Raw genomic sequence first — 27,563 nt, 5'->3', positions numbered from 1 at the left:
TTTCTTTAGCAAATACAGAAAGAAATAGAACAGATCAGATTTTGCCTTCTGATCAGAATTTGTAAATATCTCTCTTCCCAATGAAAAAACAATTTCCACCTCCACATCACTCATCATAAATCATTTCATTTGCCTCAAGAATGTTCACCAGCTTGGCCCCAGTCAGACTTACCGAACTTTCAGCCTGTCTTTAAATGTGACTGATCATCAGTCTTCAGTGAGATTTCCCACCAGTTCCAAGGGACAATCACCTCCTGAAGCTACCTATTAGAAACTCTTGTTAGGTTTAAACATGGCCATTAAAAAAAAAATTCCCTTTCTAGGAAACAAAAAAACAGACCTCTTTTTTGTTGTTGTTACACTGCAAGCTTCTTGGAAGCGGAAGACCAGGGGTGCCCTGTAGCTGTTGTGAGAGACGTCGCTGAGGGCTGAGGGCTCCAGTCAGAAAGGGAGGCAGGCAATTTTCCCCCTGAAATGATCTTTCATGGCCCTCTTCTCTCTGGTCTCGGTTTGACTGTAAAACCCTGACATCCTATTTGCGTTAACGAGGAAGAGCTGATAGCATGGAAATGTCCTTAGAAACAGGATTTACTCAGGGGAGGCCCTGGAGGAACTGCAGGAAGAACTACTATGACTTGTGGTTGGTGTGTGTGTGTATGTGTGTGTGTGTGTGTGTGTGTGTGTGTGTGTGTGTGAGTGATTGCTTGGGTTTTGAGTAATTTCCAGTTAATTGTGGAAGCCAATGTGCCCACTAATTTTACCCCAGGGTCATTGTTCCTCCTGCGAGGAGATCAGTTGCATTTTAGGGCACAGTTTACTGTTTGTGGACTAATCTGTTGGAGGGCAGGAGAGCCGGCAAATCAAAGGACTGGGCCAATTTGGTGGGAGCATTTTGGCTCAGGAGGCTGGCCGCAGTCCTGACTTGACCACTTGGTTTTAGGTGCCTCTGGACAAGCCATTTGAACCTTGATGGGTCTCAGGTTTCCATCCATAGATGGGGATGTGTTCATTTGTTCACTCACACATGCATTTCTTCAAAACACACGTGTGCTTTAGAATGGTGGTGGGGAAAAAAATAACTTGAATGTTTCCCATAAGCTGCACAATAGGAGAGGGATAGGCCAGTGGTAATGCATACCACCCCGGCCAGTGCTGTCCAATACAGCTGTAATGTGGGCCAAGTATATGATTTTGAATTTTTCTAGTAGTACATAAAAAAGCAAGGAACAAGTTAATTCATTTCAATGGTCTATACATTGAGCTCCTATGTCCAAAATATTATCACTTTAATATATAACCAAACATGAGAAAATGATTAACGAGATGATTACACTGTTTGGGGGTAGGATGTCTTTAAAATCTGGCGTGTCTTTTATATTTATAGCATATCTCGGTTCAGACTAGCCACATTTCAAAGGCTCAAGAGGCACACAGGGTTAGTGGCTGCTGCTGAAGGACAGCTCAGCCTTGGGCATGCCCCGGCTGGAGCAGACTGCTATTTTTTTTGTGCCGAACTTCTGCTTTGCTGGGTCCTCGAGGCTAAGCTCTGTTCTCTTTCTGTTGGGGTCCTAGGTATTATGAGACGGGGAGCATCAAGCCTGGGGTAATTGGAGGATCCAAGCCAAAGGTTGCTACGCCCAAAGTGGTGGAAAAAATCGCCGAGTATAAGCGCCAAAACCCCACTATGTTTGCCTGGGAGATCAGGGACCGGCTGTTGGCAGAGCGGGTGTGTGACAATGACACGGTGCCCAGCGTCAGCTCCATCAACAGGTAAGGGGCTGGGGGTTTAGTGCTGGTCATGGTGGTGGTGGGCTCCTGGAGGCTCCATAGATGCGTTCCTTGAAACACCTGCCTTGCCCTTGCACCAAGGCCTCGTGGGGCTACCAAAGAGGGATGCTCAATCCATTACTCCCTTCCCCACTGCCCTCTGCGTGTGGGCGGCTTTACAGAGAATTGTCTTGATTAGGCTGCCACCAATATCACTGATCCTGCAAGCCCACGTTCAAAGTCTACCCGCCGATGCACCTCAGGGCCTCCTGGGAAGAACCTCCTGGCTGCCAGTCTGGGCAGAGGTTGAACTCATGAGTGTGGGGAACAGGGCCTGCACTTGGATCGGGAGATGGGGCAACTGCCCACCTGGGCCATGGACTCCAAGTGTGACCCAGGTAGGCTCTTTCCCTCTCCGAGAGCCCAGGACTCCCGGAGGTGGTGCTGATGCCAATCTGTGATCTCCAGGCGTGATTGATACTGAGGATGAGAAGATGCTCTGAGTGAGGGGATTGCCCTCTCCCCAACCTCCTTGACACTCACCAGTAGGGAGAAAGAACCTGCCCTAGGCACCAGGCTTGGGAGGAACAGTGGCTCCTTCTCCTCTCCAGCAGGACCCAGGATCTGTCTAAGGGAGCACTCCCTCCCACTCACTGCCAGGTTCAGATCTGATCCAGGGTGATCCTAGAGGCAGGCTAGAACTGCCCCCCTGTGGGTTTCTGAGACTGTAACTCTTTATGGGATCAGAAAGCTTCATCTCCCCTCCCCCCCAGAGCAGCCGGTGGTTTCAGACTGCGAGGTTCGCAGCGCAACTTGTAACCCACTTCCGCACCCGTGAGCCTGGAACGCTCTCAGGGACTTCAGGATGTTTGCTAATGCAGGTAGTGCAGCCTCTCCTCCAGTGAGCCCCACAGTCAGGGGTGAAGCTGCTGAGATGAACTGAAAGGATGGTTCTCTACACCTCACCAAGAAGAGGCGCCAACGGATGGAAAATGTGAGCGATCCTCCTTTTCCAAGATCATGCCCCACCCGTGTCAGGGCACAGCCTGTCTGGGCCAGGGCTCTTGCACCCTTGACAGAAGGAGGATGGTCAGAGGAGACCGATGCTATGGTCCCCTGCAGCCCTGACGCTCTTCCTTTTGCAGTGATATCTGCACAGAATCGCCATGTGCCGGTGTGGGCCCTGTACAGAAACCCCGACCTCAGGCAAGGCGCTGAGAGGATAGAGAGGAGTCAGACAGCGACCTCGTGGTCTCTCTTCCTCTGGGGCCTCAGCCTGAGCAAGCGGCAGGATCACCGCCAAGGAGGGAGCATCGATTGTGTCTTTCGGGCTAGCACTCCTGTTCTTTTCCTGGACTTTCAGGAATCCCATCATCCACTAGGCCCTGTGAACCCATGTGGGGTCCCTTACAGGGTTTCCATGGCACAAAGGGACAAGCCACACCTTGCACCCCCAGTCTCCGAAGGACAACGGGTTGCCTTGGGCAGGTTTGCATCCAAAGGCCTCTTACCATCTTCCCTGTGGAAAGTAGAGGGTCTTGAGAAAAGAGAGAGACCCTCAGGGAGATGGATTGACTCCGTGGCTGCAACAAGGGACCTAAATTTAGCACCGATGGCGAGGTCGGCCCAGCAAGATTCTGCTCTGCCATATGTCACGTTGCTGGGAGTCTAAGCCACCTTGGTAGCACCTAATAACGACCAAAGCACAGACGTGGAGGGAAACAGAACCACTGCACTCTGAACCGAGCAGTCGGTGAACTTGACGCAGGAAGCTCAGCCCCACCGGGGCAGGCTTTGTGTGTGTGTGTGTGTGTGTGTGTGTGTGTGTCTCTAGAGTCTTTGACTCTATTTTTCTTGGAGTGGAGCATACTTGCACATGGGGCCAGTGGTGTGCAAGATGCCTTGAGCTGGCCTAGGGGGTCACAAATGCAAGTGCCCATTTGGAGCCATCAGATAAGTCAATGCATGAAGCAGGCCACGCAACAGGGAGAGGTTGTGGGTGTGGCCATCTCGGGTCCAGCCCTGGTAAAGGGACAATTGCTTCCGGGCTCCAGCTGCAAGCTGCCAGGCCCTGGAGCTCAGTGTTTGCCAGGTTGCTTGCTCTCATTCTTAAAGAGAAGAAATGAGGACTTATATGGGTGTAGGTAGCAGGGACCTTCAAAAAGTCTGTGGGACAATTCCCTTCTCTCTCTTTTTAAAAAGCAGTTATTGGGGGCTTGTGCAACTCTTATCACCATCCATCCATCCATCCATCCATCCATCCATCCATCCATCCATCCATCCATTCAACCATCCATGCATCCATGGTGTCAAGCACACTTGTACATTTGTCGCCATCATCATTTTCAAAGCAGTTTCTTTCTATTTGAGCCCTTGGAATCAGCTCCTCTCCCTTCTCTTTTAGTTCCATTTACTATGAATTTCTGTGAAGCCCTCCAAGCATGTGTGTTGGTGTGGACATATGCTTGTGTATATGAAATCTTCCTTTCTTGCAAACTTGGAGATGATTTTCAATTCGAACACGACTCGCAGGACAAATGGAACTCATTGGGTAGGCTCCGGTTTACGTCCTGTGTGATAAAAGGCAGACGTGGTTTTGTGATGAGTTTTTGTTCATGTGCTGTAGAGAACTATAAATAGGCCCCCAAATCAGTTCGTTTGTGAACTTTATGAATGTACTCCGCCCACCCCGGGGGGGCCCCCCCCTCCGCCAATTCCTTTAATAGCAGGGAATGAAAATTGATGGAAATGAAAAAAATTGATCGAAGTTAAAAGTTAGCGATTTGTCTTGGGAGATTTGATAAGTTGTTGGATGCAAAAATGGTGATCTCAAATGTAACCCCCCACCTAATTCACAATAACAAGTTTTTTAAAAAAGAAAGATAGCCACTTGAGAGAAACAAGACTACAGAAGTGGGGCAGCTTCTGGAATGAGTGGTGCAGGGAAACCTTTCATCATTGATGCTGCTGTGTGCCCTGGGTGGCACCGGGTAGCTGACAGCTGTTTGCTGGTCCATGGGTGGGCCTCAGGGCAGCCAGGGTGCCTTGGTCCTTAGCTGTGGCCCAACCAACCATGCTGCTAAGATGCCTTCACACCTGTACCCGAGGCTTGACTTTACCCTGTGACAGGTGTAGAAGCCAGTTCAGTTTGGTTTGACCTCTTGCTGTGAACTTTCCTTCCCGCCCCACAGATAGTAAATCAGAATCTACATTTTAACAAGACCCCAGGGGATTCCTATCCATTTCCTAGGCGACTCTGATGTAGAGAGATGAATGTTTTTATTTTATTTTTAGAGAAGCCTTTTATCTCATTAAAATGTACATTCTGACTTAGTCCATCTTGGGGTGGAAACAGCCTATTCTCAGCTGGGGGCCAGAGCAAACAGAACACCCCTTTGAAAATCCTGGTGGAAATGGGGGCCCCAGAGAAGGAGGGGCAGAGGAATGGTGATTTGTGTAGAGCCCAGGTCGCCTGGGAAGAGGAGGGCTGGTTCCTCTTCCTCACTGCCCTGCAGGACTCTGCCAGGCGACACACTGGAGGATGCCAGACAGCCACTCTGGTGCCCTGCTGGACCTGCATGTTCTGCTGTCTTTCTGCAGGCCCTTCTGGGAGCTGTCGCTGAGAGCTGCCCTTTCCTTTACTCTTCTCTTGGGCTTCCCTCTGGCTCCTCTGGCCAACCCCCTTGACTGCACTGCACATAAACAAAGTGCAGCATGTACTGGGGATCCCCCACCAAGAAAGCCTGCACCAACCCACCACCTGGGGTAATACCCGCCCCCCCATGAGAACAAAGACCCCATTGCATCCAAAGAGATGCAGCTTCTATATACGTCCCTTGGCATTGTCACTGTGTAAGGGGGACAAGAGCCCCCTTTTCCAGCCCTGCTGCCTCCTGTAGTGGCCTTTTCTCACTCGGCTCTGTTTCTAACTGCTCTGAGAGGGAGTGGGGACTGGATTTGTCGCAATTTTGGTGGCCAACAGGGTCATCACCACTCTCCGCTCCTAGGAGTGAGTGCCTTCTCACTGCTGTCAGGGGGCCCCACTCGGGTTATCATGACTGACGTGGGGTTAAGCAAAACTGAACCAGTTCCTCCAGGCTTGGAGGAAAGTTCAGGAACACAGGCCACCGTGCTGTGTGTGCTGGGAAACTACGCAGGCTCTTGGAGCCCGGGGTGGCTAAGCGCTGACCCAGACTGTAGTGGGATGGGATTGTCTTTCTTCTGTTCCAGGCCCATGGTTCTAATCTGAGAGCAAAAGGCGAGGGGACCCCAAAGACGACGGGGCCACATTCCCGCTTTGGAAGGGTAGCTGGTTGTTGTCGGTTGGGAAGATGTGACCAGTCATGCTGGGTGCTCTGTTCTTTTAAGAGAAGCTAGAAACCCAGGTCCTTTATGTAAAAGGTTCCAACTTAAAATTGTTGGTGGCAAATTCAAATACAGATAAGTCTACCGTGAGGGTCAAACAAAATGTGTCCAGGGCTGGGTGTGGCCTGGGTTGATGGTTGGTGAGTTCTGCTTTTCACCCTCACTTGGGCTGTAAACCTGTTGAGATTGTTCACCTGTCTCCTCTCACTTCTCCCCGTCTTCATCTTAGATCCTGTCTGTGGACTTTCTTCCAGACTAGCTCAATCAAGCCCTGAATTTCAGATTCCTACTAAAGCTCGTGGCCCAGGCCTCTTATTGTTCCCATGGCCATTTGATCAATCTCATATGCATGGCTATTTATTTCATCACTCAGCATAATTTTTGTTTTGCAGGAGGAACACAAAATCCAAACCATTGTCATTGAATCAATCTTGACCGCTAGCAACCTATATCTAGTTTCCGAGCCCCTAAATCTTTACCAGAGCAGATAGCCTCACCTCTTTCCCTCTGAACCACTGGGTGGGTTTGAACCGCCGACCTTGTGGTCCGCAGTCCAATGCTTACCTGACAGCCAGCCAGGTGAGAAAATCTTTCGAAAGACCAAGTCTTCGTACATTTTCCTGTCACAGAAGAAGAGGAACAAAATGAGATTCCCAACAAATACCTATAATACCCAAAGTCCCTGCATTTTCAGCTTCAGATTCTAAGTGGATTTTAAACCCAAATAAACAGCTTTATGCTTCATAGATGGAGTTTTTAGCAAGGAGACCTTTAATCAATATGGTTCTCTGTCCTTACGTGGTGGCTGCTTAGAGTAGCTGAACACAATCTCATGCTCAGGGATAAGAAGGCTCTAAGATTCCCAACCCCTCTGTAAGGGACCGCCCCCCTCTGCCATACAAACAGGTATGATGAGACCGCCTTCCCCTCCCCAGCTCCCCGGGTTCCCGAGGAAACCCCTCTGTGTGCTTTAAGACAAATGTGGACAATATTAACCTTTGAAGGTTGAAGTTGGTCGTTAATCTTTATAAAACCACCACTGAAAAGAACCACAGCAAACACTTATTGAGCACCGTCTTTAGAGTTTAATTAGTTCTGACCTCATCAGCGTCCGTCTGGTGGCTGTTCACCATGGAGTAGGTACTGACTGGTGCCCTCCCGTGGGCCTTGTACTGGGTAGAAGTGTGCGCCCTGGGCTGGCGCCCTTCAAGGAGGTGGTCTTCCAGATACCCAGCTCCCATCCTGCCTTTTGCGGTCCCTGTGGGAGGTCCAGTGACCAGCCTTTCAGGAGCGAGTCCTTAGCCTGATTTTGCAGGTAGAGGAAGTGAGGCACATGGAAATTCACTAGTTTACCTGAGTCATGCAGCTGGTAGATTGCATGTCTGTGATTCGAACCGGCGTAGCCTGGTTCTAGAGGCTGTGCATTTCGTTACCTTGCTGCGGGTGTTTCTCAGTGATTGTTAATAACTGATTGTGCCTTAGGGACATCTTACGAAGAACACAGGGGAAACATAATTTTATTTGCTTTGTTTATATCCGAATTGAAGGCCCAGACAATGCTTTGATCAATTAGGACTTTATTGGGAACTTGAATGAGAAGTAGTTATGAGTTATTTTGCCATATATATTAATATAGGTAAACCATAATATCTCACACCAAACCCACTGCCATCGAGTTGATGCTGAGCCATAGAGACCCTATAGGACAGGGTAGAACTGCCCCTGTGGGTTTCCAAGACTGTAACTCTTTACGGGAGTAGAGAAGCCTCATCTTTCTCCTGAAACCATAATAGATAAACTATATTTATATCATATATATCCCTATAGTCACATATCTAGCTATGTCTCTTAATATATATATATATATATATATATATATATATATATACACATTCACGTACTTACACACACACACACACACAGCCTTTTGCTGAGCTCAAGTGGCCTGGACTCCACAGGCCACATCTCAGCAAGATGAAGGAGCAGCGCCTGCCCTTTCTTTACATTTGTCCAATGTAAAGGTGGAGGCCCAGGGTAGCTTTGAAACAGGCGTTCAGAAGTGGTCTGAAATATATAAAAACTTCTTATACAATGTTGAGTTAAAAGAACAGGATACAGAATAGGATTCATGGCTTCCTTCTGATTTCGTTGGGAGAAAAATGGGCATTTCTAGAGATGTACAGGGACATTGGAATACAGGAAAGACACCAGAAGACGGTTTTAGACATCTTCGGTGCTCTCAGTGGTCTACGGTGAGCACATCCCACTTTTCGGGCTAGGGAAAACTAATAAATATTCTCAAAAGACTGCAACAGAGTCTTTCCAAAGAAGCTGAACATCAGATTGCTACCCACCCTTCTCCCAAACTGCCAGGGCAGGAGCTATCTTAAAGACCTGCAAAAGGATTTTCGGATTGGCCCCATTCTGTTAGTTTCAGGCACGCCAGCCTGGTCTCTTGTGGGAAGCCCACAAACCCGGCTTCCCAGCGCCCAAGGCTTTGCAGAAGGCCACCAGCGCTTCCAGGTGGCAAAAGGAGGATGCTTACTGCAGATCTGTTCCACCCCTCTCAGGTCCAGAATATTTTGAACTTGCCCAACATCACCTTCAAGTTCACATTAAAACTGGAGCCAGGTCTTTAGAGACACAGTTGAGGACACACCGAAGCCCTCGTCTTTTGATGGGGTTTTGTACAAGGTCGGCTGACTCTTAGCAAGCCAGTCCTCTCCGAAAAGCACCAGTCCCCTTCCTAGTCTCAGAGAATACTTGCACCCCCCCCTTAGTAATCTCTTTGTGGGTGTGGGTGTGTTAATCCTCCTGTGAATTCTCTTTGGCAGAGAAAACAGAGGGTCCTAGCTGCCAGGGGTCAGAGGGGTTGTCTTGGACAGCCCCTCCATCGCATAAATGGGAACTGAGGCCCAGGGAAGCGGAGAAACTCCCCAAAGTCATTCACCGTGCCACTTATGGAGTTAGAACGACAGGGGAGAACTGGGTTGTTCATTTGTAACAGGAGGGCACCCTCCTCTTTCTACAGAAGAGACACTCGAGGGCCGGAGAGTGAGTGAAGTCGCCCTAGGTAGATGGGGGCTGGGTTGGGGCGCACCCACCCTTCTCACTCCCACCCTGTCTTCATGGTTGTCCACCACCATGATTGCTTGGTGCCAGCTTGGGTGTGGGTCTTCTGGGAGTTCTTGCAAAACTGGTTGAGTTCTCTTCTCTCGGGAGTGTCTGTGGATTTTCTTCTCCTTCCTGGAATGCCTAATAGTAAACAGCCATTTGTTTTTCTCCCCAACTGCCCACAGGATCATCCGGACAAAAGTTCAGCAGCCTCCCAACCAGCCGGTCCCCGCTTCCAGTCACAGCATAGGTAAGAAGAACTTTAAAAAAAAATTTAAAAATCTAATGGGCTCCAAATATTCTAAAGAACTTTTAATCATTCTTATGGACAGATAATTCTGCATAAAACACTTCAGCACACGTCCTAATGCGCCTTCTTTGTCATTCTCCAAGGGCTGAACCTGGTAAATGAATTTTATAAATACTGCTAAAAGGTTTTGAATTTTACTGATTATTATGATAAATAGCTTTCACCATGAGACAGAAAATTGAAATCTAAGCCAAAAAAAAAAAAATCCACTAATGGGGGTCTATAGAATGTCAGATAATTAAAGTAATAAATCAAGAAAGGGATACTTATTCATAACATTTTCTGCATCATTAGTCAGTAAGTAGTTTTGAATGTGTTTTTTTCCTCTATCAACCAGCCCTTCCACAAGTCTTTGTGCACTTGCAGCCTTGAGTGAAGAGGTGGCACAACTTCCCAAACTTTCTTTCTCTGCCTCATGCTTCCATCTCTGGGACCGCCCAGGGCTGCCCGGGGGGTTTCTGCAGCTCACTCCCAGAGTCAGCTCTGGGAGTGGCTGTGAATGGTGAGGGTGGGAGTCAGACTTCAGACTGATCAAGAGTTCAGAAGTGGCCCTTCCCTCCTGTCAAAGATCCCGAGATGAAAATCACAGGTGTCTATTAAGGTACACTATTACCCACTGGAGGTAACTCACAACTGGTTAGTGGAGGGAGAGTTCCTCTGCTATCAGAAAGTGACCAATCCAATAAGCCGATGACAGCCCTGGTCACACCAGCCCCTGTCAATTCTGCTTAATCCCACCTGGGATTGTGTGCCTTGTCTGTACCTTCATCACTCTTTCTTTATCCAAAAAGTTGAACTCCTAGTTGGCTTGGGGGCAGGCAAGCAGGGTGGCCTGGCTTATAGCACCAGCACTGTCTTGAACTCAATGGACTGTGCAAGCCCTTTCACCTCGCCGAGCCTCAGTTTCCCTTTTGTGGACTGAGAGGCACAGACCAGGTGCCCACTGAGTCCCCTGATGCCATTGACTGTCACAGCTACCTCTTGGAATAAAGGTAAGCTAGGACTCCTCCCTGCCACGAAATCAAATTTCATTTAGTTCTCGATGAAACAAGTGTTTGCTCTGACCCTGCTATGCCGACCCCAGCCTTGAAGATGGATGTTACAAAGAAGGCAGGACAAAATCCCCGCCCCCACCCTCAACTCCCCAAGGACTTCTCAGTCAAGTGGGAGAATGTAACTGAGGGAGGTTTGCAAGATATTGAGATCAAGTGAAAGAAGGCGCACGGGTGCCATGGGAGTGGGTGGGAGCAGAGGGCTCTGTTCAGCTGGCATGTGGACTGCCAGGGACGGCTTGCTGGGGGAAGGTTTGTGACCGAGAGAGCACCTGTGGCTATCACTTTTCCAAGTCACACAGCAATGAAAAACATGTGGTGTCCACTGTTTCAGATCATAGAGCAAGAAGCATTAACCTTGGAGTATCTAGAACTCTTAACATCAATAGTATCACTAAAATGGTGACACTTAAAATCTGGCATTAAAAAATCTTGTGTTGGCAAATGTTGTGAAATATAGACCTATATATATATAAAAGACATCTATATTAATGTATATATTATACCTTACAACCATAGAAAAGAAAAAAAAATTCCTTTCTGTGGCCCAGAGGAATCGTTTCACTTGAAGTTCAACAGAACACCTTGCCCCAGACCGTTTAAAAAGAAACCGTTATAGACGGATGACTGACTTCTTGTTAAGTGAGAAGACTGAAGCTCAGAGGGGCTAAATAGCTACTCATAGTCCCTTGGCTTCTCAGTGGGGCAACCAGGACTAGAACATGGGTCTTTTGAGCCCAGTGCTATCACAAAACATGGGGAGAGATGGAACCGCTTCTGTGAGGTGCACGATGAAGCTTGGCTGCATGGGATGTTGGCTGTTTCAAATACCAAGTGACCTGGGCTCGCTTTTCCTCTGTTCTCCGCGCCTGACTGTAGAACAGGTTGTGTTATTTGCATAAATCTATTTTGAGGAGCTTCTGGTGAAGGAAAAAGAGAAGTTAACGATTTCTGCTTCTGGGTCTCCTAAGGAGGGTCTAAAATCAAACTGAACTATGAGAAGAAAGCCCCTACTCCTGCCAGGCCTGTAGGAACAAGGCGCTGGGTCTGCTCCTAGGAAAGCAGCTGACATCTTCTCCTGCAATTACTACCATTTCCAGGAATTTCCTAGACTGTAGAGTCAAAGGCAGCTCCTCCTGCCTCCAGCTAGTGATAGCCCAAGGGAATGTACTTCAGCTTGGTTTGTAGGTTTTAATGAACCAGGAAAGGATCCCTGTAGTCCAGAAATGGAAATCCCACTGGACAGTTGGAGAGGACCCTCATCTTTGGCTGGCCTCTTCCCTGGACTCTGAGATCAAGTTAGAAATGTGTACAAAAACGTCCCCTCTGCTCTTAGCTCTACAAACTACAAGACCTGATCTAAGTTAGAATAAGCCACTGACTTCTGTTCACAGCTCTGGGCGGTAGCCCTGGGGCTGGGGGCTGGCTCTGCACTTTGAGCAAATCACTTCCCCTGGCGGCAGAGCCTCAGTGTCCTCCTTTGGTAAATGGGCATCACAATAGCACGCGTGTGTTCCAAACAGCACAATGAGAAGCCCGGCATTTCATCTGAAACACATTTATGTTAGTAGTTGTTCATCCATGCGGAGCACGGATGGGAGCTGACCATTCCAGCTTGGGATTCCAGTCTCCGCTCTGCCCCTTGTTGGCTATGGATGGCAGTGGGGAGAGCCACTTTCTTTCCCTGGACCTTGATTTCCTGACCTCCCAGTGGGATAACAGCATCAATTAGCTGATAAGATTGTTCCCAGGGTTAGATGAGACAGCGCTTCACACTTCACAGCCCGGCATAGAGTGACTGCTCCGAATTTGTTATCACCAGGAACATTCGCCATTAAAATCCAGGTCAGCGGCAGCTCTGGAGAACAGAGTAGGGTGGAGTGGTATGTGAGTGGGGACACAGATATTCATGTCTGTGTGTATGGGGCCAGGGCCAGGGGGCCGCTATGTAAGTCCAGAGAGTGGGGTGCCTCAGGATAACATTAGCACCAGTTGGGGGAGGGGGGGTGCCCTTCTTTCTTTTCTCCAACCCCTGCTTTCTGCGTCCCTGGATAGGCTGGGTCTGCACTGGTGCCCTTAAGACTCTGCCTCTTGCTCTCCTTAAGCAGAGAACCTGAGTCCACCAGCGGCTAAGATCCAGGGCCGCCCTCTCTGCGCGTGGCCCGCGGTGACGGCTGGTGCAGTAGGTAAGTGCCTTGGCCCACACCGACAGGCTCTGCACTCAGCCCGCTGTCCCCTCCCTGCGTGCTCGGGCAGCACTCTGCTGCTCTGCCTGGAGTCGACAGTCGGCCTGCCGGGTCCTGACCGCCCCTCTCCCTCTGCGCAGCGTCCACGGGTTCGGTGACGCAGGTGTCGTCGGTGAGCACGGACTCCGCTGGCTCCTCATACTCCATCAGCGGCATCCTGGGCATCACGTCCCCCAGCGCCGACACCAACAAGCGCAAGCGAGACGAAGGTAGGAGACCTGCGCAAGGCGACAGCTTCTCGGGATGCGCTGTGCTGGCGGCGGAGCTCAGCTCACTGGGCACCTGGTTTCCGCCTTCGGCAGGGCTGGTCCTGCGCAGTTCCCCGTGGGTGTAGAGAGCCGGGTGGCCGCTGAGCCTTGGGGCCAGTGGGTAAGAAGGTCCTGTGTGAGCACTGGAATCCCTGGGTGGTGCCAACAGTTCAAGTGCTTGGCTGATAACTCAGTTTGGAGGCTCACAGCCACGCAGAGTTTCCTCCACAGAAAGGCTTGGAGAATGATTTTTTTGGAGGGGATGCGGGGTGTGGGGGGGCCGGAAAGCCAGCCAATTATACACAGACACACCTGGGGTCGCCTGGAGTGGAAATGCACTTGACAACAACGACCCTCCCCCCTTTTTTGGTGTGTGTAGATATGACTCCCAAGGGTGGGTAGTGCAGGGGCTTGGATATCATATCTCCAGTGTGGTTTTGGTGGGGGAGTCCGAACGATGCTTGGTCTGGCAGGGACACGCCCATGGGTGTGTGGGGGCGCTGAGGGGTCAGTGATCTGAGGGGCTGTGCACACCTGTCTGGAGTGAATACCATCTGTGGTGGTGGTTGAGGAGGAGGGGTTGAGGATCGTCCTAACCCTCTCATCTCCCCCCTCTGCCTGGAAAGAAGGGGTGCAGGGACCTTCCTGAGAATCCAAAGATGGCATTCTTGGCAGATGTTGACCCGTTCCCACCCCCACCCCCAATTTGGGCTCTCCAGAGTCCATTACTGCCATCCTGGTCACAGCCCACCTTAACCGAGGCCCCCGCCATTCCCCTGGACCAGGTTGCCAAGCGCAGGCTGACAGTAATGAGTTGGAGAGGAGGGAAGACCCCCTGGGAGTCTGTAAAACCTTCGTCAGGAAGGAAGAAGCCGTGGTCCAGGGCCTGAGAACTGCGCGACAGAAATCTTGATTCAATTATTCCCTTCCTCGGCACAATTCCCTTTCTCGGCCCCATGAAGGGCTGTGTGTTCTCGGAGCACATGCCTAATACTTAAGATCGGTAACTAGAAAATTGACTTGGCTGGGTGGTGGATTGGCCTGTGCTCCTGTGCTTCAGGCAGCGCAGAAGCTGGACTGGCGCTTCTGGGGGCAGGATTCCTGGGGCGGGGAACCTGCCTCCCCTCTTTCCTCCACCCCTGACCCTCTTGAGCAGATGCCAGAGTCTTTAATGCAGTGGGTCGCTGTGCTGTGGCTCCTCAGGGGCCTGCGGACCTACAATCACTGTTGGTTTATGGAGTGATGGTGTAATCTTTTCTCCCCTTGTCACCTGGACTAGAAGCGGATGTGCCTGAGATGGGGCAGGCTGTATCTGATTATGGTAGGGCACCCACTGGGGGAGGCTTTCTCCAGATGCAGGAGTGATCCAGACAGAGATGTGGGGGGAGAGAAACGAAAAGCCTTCTGTGTGTGATGCTTACCGGCAGACAGTCATGCCCTGGCTGTGGGGGATGGATTCCTGGTGTTGTGTGGACTGCTCGTTTGGCATTTGAGCTGTGGTCGCTGTTGAGTCCCCCAGGCTGCTTAAAAAGGTGTGAGGGGGTCAGAACATGGGAGGCATTACTCCTGACTGCTCAGTGCCCGACAGATCAGGCTCTGCGGACCCTGGCTCCGGTGGGAGGTTGACGGCTAAGAGAGACAGGGGCCAACAGGAATGTGTCCAGGTGAGCGGAACTGGAGTGGGGAGAGATCTGCTTCTTCCAACACCCAGGGTGGGGCCAGGTGGGGGCGTGGGCACCTCAGGGTTCTAGGGATGCCTTGACTCGCAGAACAGAGGCACCAGCAGCTGCCTGCTACCTGAATGTGTTGCGAGGACAGGGAGAAGAATGAGACTTGATGTGTGGCGTCAAAGGCCAGTTTGTGGCAGATGCAGAAGGGAGTCCAGCTGAGCCTAAGGACTCTGCCAATGTGAGAGCAGTGGAGGGCTAAAGGGGCTGCCTCCAGGGGGTGCAGGTGCCCATCATGAAGGGTATGGAAGCAGAGCCCAGGTGGCCCCCCCTGCGGGCTGATGGGCAAGAGTATCAAGAATCTGAGGTGGATCAGATGCTCTTGGAGGTCCTCCTAGCTCTGAAATTTATCTCAAGGTCCTACCTCCCAGGGTGGCAACTGTTGGCTCCAGGAGAAAGCTTACAGGATTGGGAAGGGTCGGCGGGGATTGGAGCAGCAGGGGGGCGCCCTCCCTTGTGTCACCCAGAGTGTCTGCGGCGGGATGGAGGGGAGTGCAGAGTGGCCTTCCTCACATTAGCGTCTCTGGGTGCCCTATGTTATGGCCCTTTCTGCAAACCCACTGCTGGCGAGTCCGTTCCTGGGCCTTAATCGTTTAAGGACGCCGACTGCCACAGGTGACGGGGTCACCCTGGACACCTTTCAGTTAGCAGCTGAGTGCTTAATGACTGAGCTGCCAGGGCTCCACTGCCCATGCCCAGTCTCACTCCAAACAGACCCAGATCCCCAGGGGTGAGGGAGGAAGGCAGACACGGCTACTCCCATTTTAAAGGGGAGAAAACAGAGGCTCCAGAGAGGGAAGCCCCACCGTGGGAGTTGACGGGGAGCTGGAGAACCCCAAGGTCTCGCAGCTCCTGGCTTTGGCCAGCTGCCCCTCAGCCCTTCTGGGGAGACCCCTGGAGGCAGAGATGCCTGAGATGGATGGAGCCCCGAGGGGTTTCAAGCAGGGGGGTCAGCAGGGTAGGTGCTGCTTGGAGAGTAGGGAGGTGAGGCCTGGAGGCCAGGGGTTTGAGAGGGCAAAGGGAAGTGAGAACCAGCTACCGGGAGCAGGCCAGGGAATGCTGAGGTAGTCGCCATCCCAGGAGACCGCAGGCCCTGGACCCATGTGGCCAGCAGCCTCCAGGAGCGGGTCACTAGAGCTACTGCTTCACTTGGCAGGTAGTAGGTGCTCCAGCGATGCTCTTGGATGGGTGGGACCAGTCCCCATCCTGAGGGAGGAGAGCGAATGGAGGGTTTCCAGTGTGGTATTTCGATCTTCCCCATTTAGCTCTGCTTGAGCCAAGAGTTCTGCGACAAAAACAAGTCAAAAATGGAAACCCAGCTCAGGGCCCCTGAGGGCACTTTCCCAGTACACAGCTTAGGGTCCTGCCCAGCTTGCTGGCCACCCCAAGTGGACTTGGGGGTGTGGTCGCCATCTCCAAATCCCCGGGGAGCTGTTTAGGGACTGAGGCCAGCAGCTCAAGTCCGGGTGGCCTGGGAAGGCCAGGCCAGCGCTGGTTAAAGGCAGCTGCAGGGAAGTAGGTATGGCTTCAGTACAAGGAAGAGTTTTCTGCTAACTGTGAGGCTGGGAAAGGTAGTGAGCACCATGTCACTGGGGGTAAGGGCAGGAGCTGTACAAACCAGGGCAGGGGAGTCAAAGAAAAACATTCTGGGTGGGACCCAGGGGCTGTTCTGTATCTGGAAGTTGGTTGTACCCACTTGTCTTTCCATCCTACTGCCCAATTCCAAGACTGCCTTCGAGGTGGGCTTGACTGGGAGGGGTTACGGCTCATCAGTTACTGGGCCCAGCCTAGCCCCTTGACATAGGGTGGGCACACGGAGATCCTCAAGAGTCAGGTGGTTGAGGGTGTAGCCCTGTTGTAGGGCACAGCCTTGTTCCTAGGTTGGTCTTATCTGAGAGCTTAGGTGAGAACGCTAGGGCTTGGGTCTCAGGAATCCTGCTGGTTGGGGGGCAGAGGCTCCAAGGTGGCAGGGACTGTGGCCTGGACTTGGCAGAGCAAGCAGGACTGTGGGTAGCAGCCATGGGTGAAAGTGCAGCCCCAGAGCCTCTGTTCCTTTCTGGGCCTTTGATTTCTAGTGGGCCCTCCTTCTGCCTGTCACTAAGGGTCCTGTTTAGGCCTCCTCTACCTCCCCCTCCCCCTTGCCCCCCAGAGTTTGAAAGGCCCTGAACACACAGAAGTCAGCCAAGTGCGAATCCCTTTCACCAGCTCAGAAAGCCCCCCGTCCGGCAGCACTGAGGACTGTGAAGGCGCGAAGCCTCCTAGGCAGAGGGGACTTCCGCAGCACCGGCAGAATCTCCTGCCTCTGCCTGAGGAGGGCAGCCAGGCCTGCTGTGGTCTGTTGTTTTTAAAAGCGGCTGAGTCCAGCAAGACTCCCAGGGTGAGGCTTGGGACCACTTAGCCAGGGACCCTGCCTGACTTTATTCCTCCTTCTGGGGGTGCCTGTCTTTCTGAGTGTGTGTATTTGTGGGTACGCCTCATCCTGAGTTAGCTGGCTTTGTTTCTGCCTCTTGTTCCAGCTTTTATTTCGCTTCCTTTCCCTTGTGTTCTCTCACTCTCTCTTTCTCACAACACACACACACACACACACACACACACACACACACACACAGGGTCACTTTCTCGTGTTTGTTTGTGCTCTCTCCCCCACAGTCTCCTTTCGCTTTCTCTCCCCCTCTCTCTTTCGGTCTGAGAGCCCTAGCTCAGCCCTGTCCCCAACAGACCCGTGGAGCTTCATGGTCCCATGGGCTACCCTCTGACCACCGGGAGAAGGCCCAGCCTATCTGTCTCCCCCCAGAGCTCCTTCCTTTCCTCCGCACTCAGACCTTGGCTATTCCTTCAAGTCCAGGCTCAAGGCCAAAGGCTGGAGCCCAAGGTGAGCTGCTGTCCTCCCAGAATTCCCAGGAGGAAATGAGATGTGTGGAAACACAGAAACACACTACCCCGTCCCCTGTCTCTGGGTTTCTGAGTGAGGACTTAGACGCAGACTTGGAGGTACCAAGAGCTCATAGACCTGTGACCTCGGGAGAACCCTAAGTGCAGCCAGGTGTAGAGGAAAGGCCGCACAAGCTCAAAGGCCACAGCAGACTGGGTTTGAGGACTTCCAGGGGTGAGATCTCGGGCCAGTGACTTGATTGCCCTGAGCCTCCATTTGTCCAAGCAGGGGTGAGGCCTGGGAGGAGTCAGTGTTCAGCAGATGGTCACTGAGGGAGTCTGGGGCTTGAGGGTGTGAGGTCCCTGCGTGGTGAGACTCTGGGGGACGATCACAGGCCGAGGAAACACAGGCTTCAGCCTCTGGGCTGTGTGGCAGTGAAATGAGCTCATCTGGCAACCACTGACTTCCTGTTTGTGAGCAGTTGACACCCTGGGCACCTCCATCCTAGAAGCCAGGAGAGCCCGAGGGCCTCAGGCCTGAACAACAGTGCCCCCACGTGTCGGCTGTAAAACCATGGGCCACGCACTTCCTCTTCTCCCCTTCCTGGAGGAGCAGAAGGGGGCAGGGGGTTGGAAAGAGGGTGGGCACCCTGCCTGGGAGGACTGGGCATCCATCCATGGGGGCAGGGTCCCTGGCGTGGGGCTCAGGAGGCTGCTGTCAGCACTGGCCGCGCCTTAGGGACAATCTAGGACATCTTGCCCCAGCTATTGTTCCCAGAGGGCACCTGACCCAAAACCCTGAGGGAGAGCTTTGGAACTCCTCAGAACAGAAGACCCTCTGCGTCGTACTGTGTTTTTGGATATCGTTATTTTTAAGTACTACTTTATTGTGTTTTTGGCGGACGTCTCCATAGTCACTTAGGCTCTCATTTGACCACTCTTTACAGTGTTCAGTGACACAAGCTACGTTTCCAGCCTTCTCATTGCTGTGTGCTGCCATGTTTCCTCAGTGCGCTCTCTAGGTTCCTGTCCCTAGCTCCTCATCTCCTGCTCGGGGGGTCAATGGTGACCTTTTGGTCTCACCAAGATTTTAAGAATCCCACTGTCTTTAGATGTGACAAATCTCAAGTTCAGGGCCACCTGCCACCCACTGCTAAAAGCCAACCGCAACCCAGACTCTTTCACACTATGGGGGGGTGGCATGGTGGACCCATGAACCCCCAAGGTCTGTTTCAGCTCCTGGCAATGAGCCCTGGTCTCCCTGCTCGGGCCTCGCCGGTGCAGCTGGCCAACCCCTCTGCGGTCCCTGGGTTTCCGGCCTTTGGGCCACAATCAAGGCAGAGCCCTTCGCTTAGAGCGTTGTCCCGGAGCTGGGCTGCCGGCCTGGCCTGGCCTTCCAGTCGGCCCCCTCCTGGGGCTGCGGCAAGGTCAGATTGGGACCATGGCTCCTTCCTAGCTGGCTGAAGGCCAAGGACTCCCCAGGAGGCAGACAAGCGCTGCAGGGAGGGAGACATTTCCTTATTCCCCAGTGGTGTTGAGAGCGGAGGAGGTAACCACCCTTTTGTCTCCGTCTCTGGGTGGGGGGCGCCTCGCCAGGGAACTTCTTCAGGCCTCTCCTGCAGCAGCTCTGCGGAGGTCCCTCAGGCTCACTGTGCAGGGGTGGTCCTTCTCCAAGGTTTCTTCCCATCAGGGCGGCTTCAGAACTAAAGGCCTCTGCAAGAAGGCATCAGTGAGAGCCTAGGCGGTAATGGCTAGCTTGGTGGCTGTGCTTTATTGGGCCTGCCCGGTACTAAAAATGTGTTTGAATTCGTTATCAATTTTTTAAAATCATAAGATCATTTTATTGGGGGCTCTTACAACAATCCACACAACAATTGTATCAAGTATATTTGTACATCATTATTTTCTAAACATTTAGTTTCTTGTTAGCCCTCAGTATCAGCTCCTCTTTTTTTCCCTCCCTTCCTCCCCGCACACCCTCGTGACCCCTTGATAAATGATGAATTAGTATTGTCTTCATATCTTACACCAACCGCTGTCTCCCTTCCCCCATGGTTTCTGCTGTTCCTCCCCCTGGGGGTCAGGGTGGGGGGTGGTTATGTATCGATGATTGCATTTGGTTCCCCCTGTCCTCCCCTCCCCTCTATCCTCCTGGTATCGCTACCCCCATTCCTGTTCCTGGATTCCATGGTGATCGATGTTTTAAAATAGGGAGATTTCACACACGGTAACTGACTTATCTAGAGGGAAAAAGTAATCACAGAATCTGTCAGCATCAGGTGGGCTTCCCTACCTGGTAACCCTTGTCTCTGCCTGCTGGGCTGTGGTCCTCAGCCTGCTCCGCACACAGGACACGGCATGTGTGCTCTGTGTGTGCCTTTCCTACCTGAAGGCTTCTGGGCCTCTGGAGTCCTCGCTTGGGTGCTAAAGAAGCAAGTTGAGCTCAGGTCAGTTTGTGGAGGCTGTAGCATGTGTGATGCTGTGTGTGTGTGTATGTGTGTGTGGTGTGGTCAGGAAGTGGGCAGCCAAGCTCACAGGCCAGAGGTGGGTGGGGTGAGGGAGGCAGACACCCGAGGCAGGGCCAAGGAGCATCTCTCCCAGCTGAGTGGGCTGCGGGAGAAAGCCTAGTCCATCTTACCTGCGAGTGCTCCAGACTTCCCTGGCAGGGAGCTGCCTCGAAAGGAGGAGACCCTTTGCCTTTTCTCTGTTCCCTCAGCTCGCCCCACCTTTCTTGCTCTGGTGGACCCCAGGACCAGGATACAAGACCACCCACTCTGGCTGACTCCCTGAATGGAGATAAGGTCTTAACCTTCCCATTGGACCGGCCTCCTCTGTCCCTCTGACTTGGCAGTCATGGGTAACTCAGCTGAATATCAGACCCAAGGACTCCTTGGTGGACCATGGGACCAGAGGCCAGGTGGTCAACTGGAAGAGCCCCTTGGGCCTTTCCCTAGTGCCCAGGGTCTGTCCCTTGGGTGGGGGGTCAGGTTTCGGTTCCTCCTGGCCCCCGGGTCCCTGAGTTTCACTTTGATTCAGCAACTGAGTGCCCGTGTGAGAGTAATGTGACACGGAACCCCCGCCCCTGCCTGTTGGAACACCTGCTTGGCCCAGGCCCCTCCCACACCCGCCACCCCTTTCTTTACCCATGGGGGTGTTCCCACCACACACAGCTTTGAAAACACTCTTGTTGTCGGGTGGGTCATGTGGTGCTTCTTGCTCCTACTTTAGGCTTGAGCTCCCCCAGAAAGGCGCAGCCCCTGGGGCTCCCTGCACTCCCCCCAGAATCTCTGTGGGGCTTGAAGTCTGGCCCCTGCCTGGCCAGCAGGTGCAGCCGCAGCAATCTGCCTGAGAACCTGAGTGTTCGGAACCGACACCCCCTCCCCCTCCGTCCCAGGTCAGCTCTACACTAGCCTGCAACCCCCTGGAGACTACAGAGGTCATGTTTTTGGTGAGAAACAGCCCAGAAACAGAATAGAATGAAGCCGGGAAGTGGGGTTGATGTTTCCTTTGATGTGCAGTGCTGGAGGATGAGACAGGTCTGAGGAAGGAGAGACTTTTGTTCTGACCCCATGGGGGTTTCTGGGGGTTTCCAGAGTGCCCATGGTTGGTGGTATGTGTGCCAGGGTGTCCTTTACTTTGAGATGACCAGTTTTCGTTCTCCTCAGGACAAGTTTAGCATCTTCATCAGCCCCACGTGGGGTCACCAGGAGTTGGCATTGACTTAATAACAGCACGCTCTGGGTCACTTTACCTCCCCCATTTTTATTCTCCTGTTGGCAGGAAATGGTGGGAGAGGGAGGAAGCAGAGAACTCCGGAAGGCAGTGGTTCTCAACCTTTCTTTTTGTTTTTGTTTTTAATCATTTTATTAGGGGCTCATACAACTCTTATCACAATCCATACACACATCAATTGTGTAAAGCGCATTTGTACATTCATTGTCCTCTTCAATCTCAAAACATTTCCTCTCCACTTAAGCCCCCGGCATTAGGTCCTCATTTTTCCCCTCCCTCCCCGCTCCCCCACCGTTCTCAACCTTTCTAATGCAGTTCCTTGTGTTGTGTCATGGTGACCCGGTAGGTGGGCGTATCTGCCTGTGGGCGACCCTCCTGGAGAGAAGAGCAGCTTCTCGGTTCCTAAGATCATGGGAAATAGGGTCTTAGGTGACCCCGGTGAAAGGGTGGTGTGACCCCCAGGTTGAGAAACGCTGCCCTAAGGCAATTTGAGAAGAATTGAGTTGAGGAGGAGGGATAATAGGCACAGGGAGAGGAGAGTAAGGAAGAAGTTGGGTGCCTGCAGGGAAGCTAAGGGCGCTCTGAGAGGAGACTGAGAGAAAGTAGAGGGGACCCTTCTTTGAGCACCTGAGGAGCCCTGGTGGCCATGTGGGCCAGGAGTGGGACTGCTTACCGCCACATCAGCGGTTCACAACCACCAGCTGCTCCTCGGGAGAAACCTCATAGAGATGTGCAGCCTCAGAACCACAGCGGGCAGTTTCTTTCTACTCTTCCCTGTAGGGAAGCTATGAGTACCAGGAAGCAAGAGGGGTGGTGGTGGTGGTGGTGGTGGTGGTGTGTGTGTGGTGTGTGTGTGTGTGTGTGTGAGAGAGACTTCCCAGCACCAGCCACCAGGTGGCACCATTGACCCAAGACAGCTTAGTTGCTGACCTGAGGGCCTGTGAACTTGGTGAGCTTGGACCTGGGCTTAGCTTGGACCTGGCCTTAGGGTGGTAGTGTCCAGGCAGGTGGACCATTTGCCTGAGTCTCACTTCTTTCTCCACATTCAGCTGAGGTGGGGGCGGGGCGGGGGGAGCGAGCGGGAGTTGGACAACCACCGTCTGGTCCTTCCTTGCCTTCATGGGCCAGATGCCTCAATCCAAACCTTGGTGGGAGTGGAGCCTTTGGTTCTAGGCGAAGCCTCTCCTTGCTGTGAGACCTTGGGCAGGTCCTTCTCTCTGAGTCTTGTTTTCCTCAGGTTATCATGCCAAGATTAAGCCAGATGTTTTTTGGGGGTCTTGGGGGGCGTTTGAACGTTCTGCGGTGTGCCAGAGAGAGCACTGACGTCCGAGCTTGTGTCTGGATCTTTCTGTCGGCCATGTGGCCTTGGTCAGATCGCTTCCCCTCTCTGAGGAGAACAGAAATATCTTCCTCATAGACTTACACGAAATAGCAGATTGGAAGATGTTTTGAAATATATATATATATTTGGTGCTGCTGTAGATACGTGAAGGGTTGCTAGTTCTTGTTTTACCTGGGTTTTATGTTAGCCAGAACCAGGTATTCATCTGTTCTCACACCTTAGAAAATGGGCCTCTGCCTGCGGCAGGTGTGCCCTCAAGGCCACCGCATCTGTCGAAGCAGAATTCTCGTCCTCAGTGCCTGAGCACTCTCCTCTCTGGCTTCCAGCTTTGCTGTAGCCTGACTCCTCCAATCGTCTGCCTTCCACCCAACAGCCCCTCTGCCGTTTCTGAATCACAGTTCTCATCAGTCACTCGCCTGAAGGGGTCTGACCCTTCACTTCTTCCTCCCCGTTGTTCTCAGCAAGCCATCCAAACTTGTGACCAGGCTCTGTGATCTGGATCCTGCTGGCCTGAAGAGCCACACCCCTCTTTCCACGCTCTACTCCTGCCCTCGAAAGCCACACGCTCTTGTCCGCCTGTAGCATGAGAGTTACATACGTGGGGTGTAGACTCAGCCAACCTGTGTTCAAGCACGGACTCCACTCATGACTCTTCAAGATGACTTAGATGACTTTGGGCAAATTACATGACCTCTCTGAGCCCCAGTTTCCATCTGTATAAACTAAGGGCATGATTTGTCACTTGAGGATATAATCCAGGTATGTAGAGCTAATGTCCTACCACAAGAAATGTCCTCTGACCCCCAAATAATGGCTAGCACTCATTGTTGACTACTAATGCTTTAAATGATTAACTCACTTCTTCATGACTCAATGTGTTAGTCTGGGTACTTTAGAGAAACAAATCCACAGAAACTCATGTGTAAGAGAGAGTTTTATATATAAAGATTAAGTGCACATCAAGAAAACATCCCAACCCAGAGCTGCCCAAGCCCACAAGTCAAACGTTGGTCCATATGTCAAACACCAATACATAAAGTCCTCCTCCATCTCACAAAACACACACTATGATGCCGACTGCAGGAGGAAAGCCAAATCAGTGAACGTGTAAGCATCTCAGCGCTGGCAGGGGTCTCCACACTGCTGCTCCAGCACCTAGGGCTGCATCGGGGTAGGTCCATGTGGCTTCTCCTCGGGAATGTCTTGCAGGAAGTGAGCCTTGCCAGCTGAAGCAGGCTAAGGCAGCTGCACCCTGGTCCCACCATCAGAAAGCAAGAGACCCGAGAACTAGAAAAGCAAGGCTCACCGAGCCATTTATCTCTCTGCCCTTCAATTAACCCCACATGTGTTTATCGGCCAGGTTGGCACAATAAACTTTAACTATATCACTTGATGTTATAGACGTTCAGAGAGACCTAGGGAATTGCCTGAGGTCACACAGCTGGCCAGTGGCCAGTTACTGGCATCAGGTCATTGACTTCAGTATAGCATTACTTGCCACTCTGGTCTGCTTCTCACTGGGCGGCTGGCATTAACTATGAATGTTCTCAACTTCCTTCAGTTCCAGGGCCTTCAGTCTGCTCGGCCTGCTAGGACTGAGCTCAGCGGGGCTTGGGTCAGAAGCTATTATTACCCAGGCTCCCCATGTCTGAGTCCTCCCCCAACTCTGCTGTGCACATCGCCCTGTGATACCTTGAAGTGGGCCAGCTTCAAGCATAGTTGACCAATCTCAGGTGGATTCAAACCACAACAGTGCAGTGAAGCAGAGAGCCTGGGGTTCGATTCCTGCCTCTTTCACTTAATAGCGGACTGAGGTTTAACACAGCCTTTAACTTCTTTGAGCGTCTGCTTTCTTATTTGTCAAAAGGAGATAAGAACTCACTTGTTTCCTGGTAATGAAAAAATGCTACCTAGAACATTTTTGATTACTACAAGCATCTACTCCTGTAAAGAGTTACAGTCTCAGAGACTCCCAGAGGTGGTTCTATCCTGTCTTATTGTGTCTAGATGAGCCAGACCGGACTTGATGGCCGTGAGTTTGGTTTGCTTATGGCAGAGTCTAAAAGGAGTGGTGATTATTGCCTTTGCTACCCTGGTTGTCTAACAGGTGTAACACTCAGCCACTAAGAGAAAGGTTGGTGGTTGACACTCATCCAGCAGCTGGTGCTGCTACCTGTGGCTGCGGAAGAAAGACCTGGTGACGGGCTCCTCCTGGACATAAGACAGCCTAGAAAATCCCCCGGGGCCAGTCCACTGGGTCATGTGGGGTTGCTCTGAGTTGAAATGGCACCGTACATCAGTCACCACGACCTTTGCTCTCACCACTGGTTATCTTAAGTCCAGACTCCCCAAGCAGACTCCCCTGTTGAGAACATTCTAAATTCTCAGCTGTATGTTCTCTTTTTAAATGGTTATTTTACTTATAGCGCTAAGCCTAATGATAGGATTTTTCAGGTGCGGGTCAGCAGAGAAAAAAAGGAAAAACAAACAAAACCTAAATCTCCATAGAATCACACGGAAAGAATTTTAGTTTCAAAACCTCACAGAATTCGGGTTGTAGAGGAGGGCAGCTTGTGGAGGTGGAATGAGCCTAATATTGGGGGATGGGGAGGCCTGGGCTATTTGCCCCAGTTCGGCCACCACCTTTCTGGGTGACCTCAGCTAGATCCTGCCTTCTCTGGGCCTCAGTTTGGAAGCCCCCAGCCCGGATGACCAAGCCTTCCAGTTCACTGTCCTCCATCCCCCCTCCTCCTCTTGCTCCACCTCCACCTCCGTCTTTTCCCTCCGCCTTTTCTTTCTGTCTGAGACACAAACGCCGGGTAGGCCTGCTGAATGGTACTTTTGTTCCGTGAACATCTTTTTCCTGAAAAGGACGATCAGTCAGGTCTGTATCTATTAAGTGTGGGCACATTTGATCAGTTAAGAGCCCGCAGTCTCTCTCTCCCCAGACATAACCTGAAGGAGGCAGAGAGAAGCACAGAAGGAGGATTACAGACAGCCTGGGGGTGGAGGGGGGGGGCAACAAAACCTCTTTGGGGGCCTAATTTATGGCCCAATTCAGTGGATACCTTCTCTCCTGGGAGACCCCAGACTGTGCTGCTCTTCCGCAAGGCCCTCAGCATTTCCAGATTGACTACAGTTTATGACAGGTGTTTCCCTCCCTCCCCAGTGTGGGAGGGGTCACACAGGCTCAGAGTTGGGCCCATTCCTGCTGCAAGGCTTCTTTGAGCACTGGGAGCACTGGGCTTGGAGTCACACAGTTGCTGGGTGTGAGTCCTGCCTGGCTTTGCCCTCCCTTGCTGGTGGGCTTGGACAGCTCACGTCACTGTCATCATGTCACCATCGGGGCCACAGTTTTCTCTTATTGGATAAGGTAAAGCATACTACCTTCCTTCAAGTCTTGTGTGGGTCCAGAGGGAGGCGGTGAGCCAGGAAAGCGCATTGGCTTTGTGTGCAAAGCCCTGCCGCGTTGCTCTAAGAGCGTCATTACCCGCTGTCACCTTGGACACAACCAAGGTCAAGGGGTTAACTTCTCCAAGGGTCAGTTTTTCCCTCTGGAAAATGGGGCCCGTCATACGCAGGTCGCACCGTGACTGCGAGAATTGCACCGGCGGATCTCACACCCCCAGCGTAGCGCGCTGCTGCAAGCAAGCACCTTCTCCCTGGAAGGCCGCGGTCTGAAATTTTCACAGCGCCTTCTCCTGGGAGTATGGCACCGACCGGACACCCCAAGCTTCCCAAGTCAGGCTGCCCAGGCTGAAACCCACCCGGAGGGACCCGGGCCCTATATAGAGCTCCCTGGGCCTCCCTCTCTCAGAGGGGCAAGGACACGATCCGCTTCAGGGGTGCTGGCTGAGATCAACCCCTGCCCAGAGATGGACCGCGCGGGGCTCCGCGCCAGGTGAGGGATAACAAATGGTCAGCAGGCGCAGGGCTGGGGTGGGCTGACTCCCCGGCCGCCACCCGCAAGGCCCGCCTGGAGCCGCCGAAGAGACAGGCGGGGGCCGGGAGGAAAGAGATTTGCGTAAGGTGGCACAGAAGTCACATCCCAAGATCTTTGAGGAATTTCCAGGGATTCCGCTGGGCCCCCTCGCGAATAAAGTACCCCCTCCCTCGTCCAGAAGAGGGGGAGTGCATTGGGGAGAGGCCAGGCCCTCCTGTCTGCCCCACTCGCCAGCACGTCCCCGCGGGGCCTCCATCCCTCCCATCAGACCCGGGACTCGGTGCTCCCGGGATGTCGCCTTCGGCCGCGACCGCCGGCGAGCATCTTCCAGGCGGGCATCTGGCCCTTCCAGGACGATGTGGAAGGAGAAATAAATTACAGCGCGTCAGAAGCCGGCGCAAAAAAAAGAAAGGAGCGCGGCGCCCTCGGGAAGGAGGCCGCCCGCCCGCGCCGGGCCTCCGCCTAGCATTTGCAATTTAATTGACATTTGGCGGCAGGAAGCCAATCAGTATAAGTCAATTGACGTTCCGAGATAAAACTAATCGCCGGCCGGGCTTCCCCCCGCCGGCGCGGCCGCCGACCGGCCGCCGGGCGCAGCGTGGAGGCCGCGGCGCCGCGGGCCAGGCCCCGGCAGGTAATGGCGATGGCGCGTGTCTCGGCCCGCGAGGAGGCAGCGAGCGGCCCGTAATGAATGACTTTATTTGCCGGGGCCCTGCTGCGAACAATTGAGTTTGTTATGGTAACAACGGATGCCAGCTTCCCGGGGCCCCGGGGAGCGCGGGGAGCGCGCGGCAGTCGGAGCCCGGCCGCCGAGCAGATGCTGCGCGCCCAAGCGGGCGCGCGGGC

General features: G+C 52.6%; 1 protein-coding gene across 1 annotated transcript in view; it reads left to right on the top strand.

Moving 5' to 3' along the window:
• PAX5 (paired box 5) overlaps nt 1-27,563 on the top strand; it is a 197,055-nt gene that overhangs the window by 6,052 nt on the left and 163,440 nt on the right. Inside the window, exons 3-5 of the mRNA XM_045296527.1 lie at nt 1,573-1,770; nt 9,432-9,496; nt 12,935-13,063. Of these exons, the coding sequence (XP_045152462.1) occupies nt 1,573-1,770; nt 9,432-9,496; nt 12,935-13,063 (392 nt within the window). The remainder of the gene's footprint in view (nt 1-1,572; nt 1,771-9,431; nt 9,497-12,934; nt 13,064-27,563) is intronic.

Source organism: Echinops telfairi, unplaced genomic scaffold, assembly GCF_000313985.2.
Source record: "Echinops telfairi isolate 266 unplaced genomic scaffold, ASM31398v2 ScPeMD7_7410;HRSCAF=8448, whole genome shotgun sequence".
Taxonomy (NCBI): Eukaryota; Metazoa; Chordata; class Mammalia; order Afrosoricida; family Tenrecidae; genus Echinops; species Echinops telfairi.
This window is presented reverse-complemented; position numbering and strand designations above follow the sequence as displayed.